The following is a 7,873-nucleotide window of genomic DNA, read 5'->3' on the forward strand; positions in this document are numbered from 1 at the left end:
TGAATTCCTCCAACATCTATGTTTCTACTACAATCAGTGTCTGCAGCCTGTCACATTTCTCTTATTTTCAAGTATGCCCACTAGAAATCTCACTGTAGTAGGTACTTTATGATAAATAAATAAACAAACATCCATTTCAGACAGCAGCAATACAAGCCCTTTATACACTGAAAAGCCATGTTATTGCTGACTTGCTTGTTCACACAGAACAGAAAAAAGCCAGCTCCGTGAGTCCTTTTACACAGCAAGCTGGCATCCCAAAGTGCCTAGTGTGACATTGTGGTGTGTTGAAAAAAAGAATTAGATTTGGTGGGTTTGGACACAAGGGTTTTTATTAACACGTCATTATAGAAGAGCATGGGAACATGTTAACAGGAATAAAACTCACGCACAATTTAAAAGGGAGAGTAGGAAAATATTGCAGGAGTTAAGCACACAAGGGAGCATAAGAAAATGTTGAACAGTTTGTACTGTTTTAACCTTTTCCCACACTCAAATTGTGTTTTATTCCCTTAACATTTTCCCACACTCCTTTATAAACTGTGCAAGTATGTTTAATTCCTTGAACATTTTCCCATGCTCTTTTATAAATTGTGTTTTTCATTCCCATTAACAATCTTCAATAAATTGTGTGTTAATAAAAGCTACTGATGATTGTAAACCCTCATATCCAGACTGTTATGGGCCAAGAGGATCCCGAAACTCAGAGGACCCCAAAACCCAGCAGCAAAAGAAATTCACCAAGACAAATGGTTTCTTAAACAGAAGTTACTTTTAATTATCTATAAACATGAAAGCAGGATCACACTTTAACTTGTCACTATTACTTCACCCCCTTCTAATTCTAAGCACACGTTATGCGTGTACAAGTTCAGAAAAGTTCTTTAATTCAGAGTCCAATCTCACTTCTCACTCCTCCAAGTTCACTAGTTGCAAGCAATTCTTATACCATGCACAGAATTTAACATTTATGAATTTCACCAGGCTTTGGTGCTTGAAAAGTTCTTGTCAGTTTTCAGAGCGAGAGATTTGTTGCTCGTTGGACACTCACAACTGATTCCTTCTGATCAGCCACTTCAGTGTCTTGCCAAAGAAGTTTACACCATCATGTTTCTCCAGATGATAACCTCTTTCTTTCAGGTCACCACAGAGTTCCTTTTTGTTTCAGTTATTTCAAGTGAAACATTATGCAGCCAGCCATCTTCTCTTGTATGGGTCACAAGGGCTTTGACTAGGCTGAACTAAGAATTCACAACCAGTCTTCAAAATGGGGTTTTCCCACAAGCTTGCAATGTTCCAGTCCCAGCTGCTGCTGTTGAACTGTAGAACTGATTTCTCTCTCACTCAGAGAAAACCATATGACCCTCTTAGAACACCAAACTCCACTCAGACTGCAGCACCGGACCCAATCTTGAGATGTTCATCTGTTGCTTTTCAAAACAATAATACATTACTCCACAGCATGTCCAATTAACACCTACTTGTAAAGTCTCTATAGACATTCTTCGAAGTTTTTGCAAAGGCACCCAGACCCTGGACTGTCTGGCTTGAGCAGAGCTCCAGCATTTTAAATGCTATCTGTTTTGAAGTGTTTGTATCTGTGTGTGACCTAACTAAAAACCCCACAATTTATCTTCCAAAAGCATATAACAATCTGTCACAAGGCCTACTTGCAGTTGTGAAGTAAGTCCCTTGCTCTACTTGCTGTGACAAGGAACCTTTTCTGGATCCAACATCACAACAATGTCATCTTCCTTTGCCCTTTCAACCTGGCAATGTGAGTCAACCGTTTTAGATAGGTCATGCATTGATACACTCTACTGCTGAGAGTATCTACCTTTGCAGATTGAAGATGGGCAAGTCTAGTCTCTCTCTTCTCTTCCCCCCCACCACCCACCCCCCCCCCCCCAATTCTGCCTTCAATGCTTTCACACAGTACTCGAAAGACAGATAAATCCCGGGTTCCTCCATTGTATATAGTTATTGTTGATATGGAGCTGGCCTGTCCACTGATGACTCGTACCTTATGACTTCTCCCCTGTGGTCCAGGGCCATAATAAAGGTCGAGCCACCTCTCCCTTCCCTCCATTCCTATACTTGGATCTGGGCCAGCAAGGTTCTTCAGTATATTAAAGCCCATCGTTCCCTATGTATTTACTGGTAGCGCCTATCAAAGTGCTGTGTAAAAGGGGCTAAATTGGAAGCAAAATCAAAGCTTCATCAACGTTATAGAACCAGTGCCATTTTATGTTTCGCGTGTAGATTTAGTTTCATCCAAACCAATCAGCATACGTATACATCACAATCCCATCCGGAAGAGAAATAAAACAGCAAAGCCGTATTAATTACTTTTTTATAAAACAGTCTAAAATTAGAATAAACCATCCTTGATCATTTCCTGGCCAAGGACATTGAACCAGTATTTGCAATGATAGTAACATCAGTAAATGAAGAGAGAACCTGCAAAATCCGGTGCTTTATCTCCCTTTCCAAACTCGGGTGTGCAAATTCGTCTGAGCAACACACGAACAAGAATTCTTTCAAATCGAAACACTCAACCACATTCTTCGCGAAGCATTCGTTCAGTCCACGTCCACCACATTGCATTTTTCTCCCGCACCCCCGCCGCGCTGCTGCTGGTGTTGTGATATAAACTTGACGTGCATTACCATCACGACCGAAAAGCAAAGGCAATGATAACAGGAAATGCTGGAAATAATCAACAGCGTGAAGAGCCTTCAGACGAAAGTTCACCCACCTGAAGTGTTCACCCTTTTTCTTTCCTCAGAAGTCACCTGATCCGCAAAGTACTTGCCGTATTTTCTGCTCTGCTTTTGAAGGACATTTAAGTTGCGGCAAAGCCAGAGGTTCTTGGTGGAAGATTTAACGTCTTTAAATCCTCTCATCTGGTCTCATTCCCGACGCCAATACTAATCAGGCGAGAGCCCCAACACAAAAAAAACCCCTGCTCTCCTCCCACTGAAGCAAATTCAACACAAGGTCAACAGCCGACTTCCTTTTCTCAAGCTGGAAACTTTAAAGCTCCTCGAAAGACCAACTCCCGGCTTCCAACCAATCAACCTGCACTCAGAGCATCGCTGGGGGCGGGGCGAACTGAGCAAAGCTTCCGGGTCACGGGGCCCCGTCACCTGGCGCCTCTGCTCGGGTCAACCTGACTGGAGGCTCGTGAAAGGTCGGGGAGCCCGCCGTCACCTCACATATATTTGGTCCCTGCTTCCATAATGACTTGGATTTAAATTTCAGGAAGCGTTGATATCGTCAGCTGCAACTCTCCCAAATTAAATTGTCCCGTCCAGACGGGCAAGCACAGCAGGTCAGTTCAGAGGAGCGGATGGCCAGAGACACTCGTTTGGATCCCCTCCTGACAGCTGGGGAATTTAAACGGAAGTCGATCTTAAATTTGAATAAAAACATCGCCTTGTATTGATAGCCATGAAATGAACAGATCATTTAAAAAAAATTCTCCCGGTTGGTTAATGTCATTTCAGGAAGGAAATGCTGGGTGTTGGAGAAATTGAGGGTGGGCAATTGTCACCGACGCCCCTGTCTTGTGAACCATTTAAAGAAAGAGTCTGGATCTCTGATGGGAAAGAGGGTAACAGCACCGGGCAGAACTCTTTTGCAGAATTTTCTATTTCAGTTGCCTTTCAAAATGTAAAAATGCAGAGGTTAGAAATCTGGAATAAATGTAGGATAACTGGAAATGTCAGAAGTACAAATTCTCACACATGAGTCTCTTTAAAGTCGGTGACACGACAAGCTTTATTTACAAGTCTGCAGAGTTGGACTCAACTGGCTTCTCGCCAAGTCAAGCCCCGATACATACAGTGCATTGATTTTTATACCTTTTTTGCTTGTCCTTCCCCTCCTCTTTAACACTGTTTTAATTGGTTAGTTTTTGCAAAATCATTCTAAGTACATTTGCATTTGTAATTATCATGTTAGTCACGTACACTACGAACTCTGCACACACTAAATTCTGTTTTTCACTCTTTTATCAATCTTTGGCTCCTACATGTCTCTCTGTGACCATGAAAGATCTCTGTTTTTTTATAACATTGTCCAGCTAAACTTTTATGGTAAGCTCCCTGTCTATTCTGGCTTCCCCTTTTATGATTAATTATCACATTTTAACTTAAGCCCTTTTTAAACCTAAATTCTCTATCTATAACAGGAAATATGTGGATCAGACATTATTGGAGAGAAAAGCAGGGTTCCTTTTTCAAGCCAACCCAACTGCATCAGAAAATATAACAATTTACACAATTATACAGCAGGGAAAGAAAGGCAAGGAATACATAATAATGTGGATGACATAGGAGGTTTTTTTTTAAAAAAAAGACCATAGCAGAGTCCCCAGGGGCAGCATAATTCAGGGTGGCTGATTTGCAGACCAAGAAAGCAATGTAATAATAACAAGGTAAGGCAAAGGTTGACCAAAAAAGCAAAAAGATTGCTACAGACGAAGTGCAAAGAGTTGCTGCCCAAACAAAAAAAAGAAGTGGTTTTATTTTGAAAATATTAAGAATAAATATTAAGTCCAGAAGTCTATCAAATGACAGATTGAAATTATTCTTCTGTACAGAGATCCAAGGAATGAATGATTTGAGATCTCAATTGACAGGCAAGCAAAAGCAAGATTTTCTTGTGGACTGAACAGTCACTCATTGTTGATTTGGTTCATTCGGTTCGGAAGAGATCACACAGTGATCACAAAAAATGGAAGAGAAATAAAAGTTGGTTTGTGTTCATTTATTTTGAGAACTCTGAAAAGGGTATTTGATCTTGGGTGTTGGGAATGGAGAACTACAAGGGATGGTAATGTAACTCCTGCAGAAGCATCGAATGTCATGGGAAGGAATTTTGCATGTGATTGGTTAGAGTATCATGAACAGAATGGTATGATGGGAATGCTGAAAGCAAGTGGGAAGGACATTTGTGTTTGCGATCACAATGAAAACAATAGAAAGGTACAGAATGCAGTGCACAAAAGTACTGGAGAAACTCAGTGAGTCACACAGCACTTGATGTTTTTGGCCTGTGCACTTCTTCAGGAGTACTGAAAATCAGGCAGACACCACAATAAAAAGGTGGGATGGGTGGGGAGTGAAGGAGAAGGGAGAGGAACATGGGCTATTAGGTAAGAGATAATAGGTGGATATAGGTGGGTGAGTAGAAGGGAAAGAAGCAGAGAGTGATGGGGTGAGGGGAGAGGATTAAGGATAACAGAAGGAAGGTAAGGAATGGGGAACTGGAGGAAGGGAGATAGAGGGATGAGGAAAAGAGGGAGAACAGGAGAAGTCAGTATTGATGCTGTCTGGTTGGAGATTGCCAGGACAGAATACAAGGTGTTTCTCAGTACAAGGCCATCAACAGACCATCAGTGGGACCATATGTGTAGAATTGAAGTGGTTGGGAAGTTCTTGTGGTTGTAGCAGGCAGAGCAAAAATTCTCATCTAAGTGATCTCCCAGTCTTCATCCAGTTTCCCTGATGCAGAGGAGGCCGCAATGCACGAGTTGCAGTAAAGGCCCTTGCAGATTCATGGGAAGTGTTTCTTCACTTGGAAGGCTCCTCTACATCAGGGAGACTGGACACTTTCAGAAAAAAGAGCTCGACCAGAGATGAAGTGTGCATTCAAATACACAGTTGCTGGGAATCCTAACCTGAAGGGTGAATAAAATACTGATACAAAGCATTGGTAATAGAAGGTGATGTCATCAGAACTGATCCAATAAAAAAAACCAAAAAAAACTTAAAAAGAAGCAAATTCGAAAAGGGGATTTATAATTCAGATAGCCGTGGGAATTTACAGACTTCAAGATTATGCTGGTTGTCAATCTTTTCCCAAATATGGAGAAATCAGAGAAGGGTCAGAAATTATTTATATGAAATACCAGACAGGAAATGAGGAACATGAACACACCATGATTTTTACATTTCTTTGAATAATTTTAACATCTTATGGTGTTACTCATTGGTTGGACACTTTAAATGTCTAGACTTGAAACTTTCAGATTTCTTTTAACTTTTTTTTAATTCTATGTTATAAATTTTTATAGTATATCTCTTAACTTGGTTTTAATACCAGAATTATTTATAGGCTCTTTTGTTAAGATTTTAACTTATGACACCGGACCATTAGTCCAGACCTGTGCTATACCAGTCCAATACCTAGAATTTCTTTAAAACTTTAGAGGTGCCAAAGACTAACATCATTGATTATTTCATACATGTTAATGTTTTAATTAATTTAATTACTTAGATCAGTGGTTTTCAACCTTTTTTTTACCCATAGACAAATATTCATTTTTTAAAATCTCAGATCACCTATAAGAAACTTACAGACAATCATTGGTTTGGCAAGGCAGAATGGTGAGCTCAAGCCCTTTCCTTGACCAATTATGAGATTTTTGATTTGTTATGGATGGAAGATTTTTGTTTGCTTTGTTGTTGAATTTATTTGTTCATTATATCACTGTAATATTTACCTTCACTGCACCACCACGGACCACCAATAACACATCCACAGACTGCAGGCTGAGAAATACTGCCTTAGAATTTTGAGCTCCTCCATTAGAAACAATGAAAAATAATACTGAATTATATGTTTCAAATTGCAAGATATTAGAATCAATGACAGATGAATTATTTGGATATTTGTAAGTCAATGAGCGATCATGTTTGTCTGTTAATATCTGTAAATTTTGTTCAAATGTAAACAATAGATAATTTTCATTGTATTATTGATTTCATTTCTAGGAACACAGAATCAGAATTACAATATCAGATTCAGAATGAACAAGTCATGAAATTCAGTGTTTTGCAGTAGGATTATAGTGCAAACATTCAAATTATAACTATCTTACAACATTACTATAATTAAGAAAACTAAAAATAGTAGTGCACAAAAAGTAAGGCAGTGTCTTTGGTTCAATGATTATTCTGGAACCTGATGGCAGCGGGGAAGAAGCTATTCTTGTGCCACTGAATGTTCGTCTTTAGGCTCCTGTACCTTTTTCCCAATGAAAGTAGAGTGAAGAGGGCATAGCCTGGGTGGTGGGTGTCTTTGAGGATAGAGGCTACTTTTTTAAGACATCGCCTCATGTAGATGTCCTTGATGGAATGAAGTCTGGTGCCTGTGATGTCGCAGGCCGAGTTAACAACCTTCTGGAGTTTATTCTTCTCGAGGTGCCTCTGTACCAGGCAGTGATACAACCTCAGAATGCTCCTCATGGTACACCTGTAGAAGCTTTCAAGAGTTTTGAATCTCCTCAGACACCTCACAAAGTATAGCCACTGGCAAGCCTTCTTAGTGAACCCATCAACTTGGAGGCAGCAGGACAGATCCTCGGAGATGTTGACACCCAGGAATTTGAAGTTCTTATTTTCCATTTGCATAAAAACATGTATAGTATCTATCCATTACATAAGAATAATAGAAACTATGACACAAAACTAATAAAGTTTTTATATATTTTCTCCCCCCACCCACCCCTCCCTCCCCAAAAAAGTAGGAAAAAAAAGAAAAAGAAAGCATGTCTAATAAACCTATATATTTTAATTCATTAATTGCAGTTTACTTAACAATCTTAAACCACACTAATAGGCCGGGTTGGATGGGGGCATGGTGGATGCTTCAAATAAAGTCTTAGCAATAAAATCCATGTAGGGTTTCCAAATCTTATCAAATTTTCTGGTTGATTTTGATAATTATATGTTATTCTCTTGAATGGTATACAATTTAATAATTCTGTTTGCCATCTATTCAATCCCACAATATCACCAGATTTCCATGTTATAGTTATAGATTTCTTTGCTATTGGTATTGCTACACTTAAACACGTCTTTTG

The 7,873-nt window shown here is 39.5% G+C and overlaps 1 protein-coding gene and 1 long non-coding RNA gene across 9 annotated transcripts in view; one reads left to right on the forward strand and one right to left on the reverse strand.

Annotated features, from left to right (window-relative positions):
• mipol1 (mirror-image polydactyly 1) overlaps window positions 1-3,107 on the reverse strand; it is a 263,763-nt gene extending 260,656 nt beyond the window's left edge. For 2 of the 8 annotated variants that reach the window (XM_069916782.1, XM_069916788.1), the window contains exon 1: window positions 2,759-3,106. In XM_069916782.1, the coding sequence (XP_069772883.1) occupies window positions 2,759-2,906 (148 nt within the window). In that variant the 5' untranslated portion in view covers window positions 2,907-3,106. The other 6 variants (XM_069916784.1, XM_069916785.1, XM_069916780.1 and 3 more) reach the window with 5 other exon arrangements.
• LOC138753600 (uncharacterized) lies at window positions 2,697-4,772 on the forward strand. Its single transcript, XR_011351283.1, has 2 exons — window positions 2,697-3,334; window positions 4,607-4,772. It is a non-coding gene; the product is annotated as an uncharacterized lncRNA (long non-coding RNA).
• The last annotated feature ends 3,101 nt before the right edge of the window (window positions 4,773-7,873 follow it).

Source organism: Narcine bancroftii, chromosome 2, assembly GCF_036971445.1.
Source record: "Narcine bancroftii isolate sNarBan1 chromosome 2, sNarBan1.hap1, whole genome shotgun sequence".
NCBI lineage: Eukaryota > Metazoa > Chordata > Chondrichthyes > Torpediniformes > Narcinidae > Narcine > Narcine bancroftii.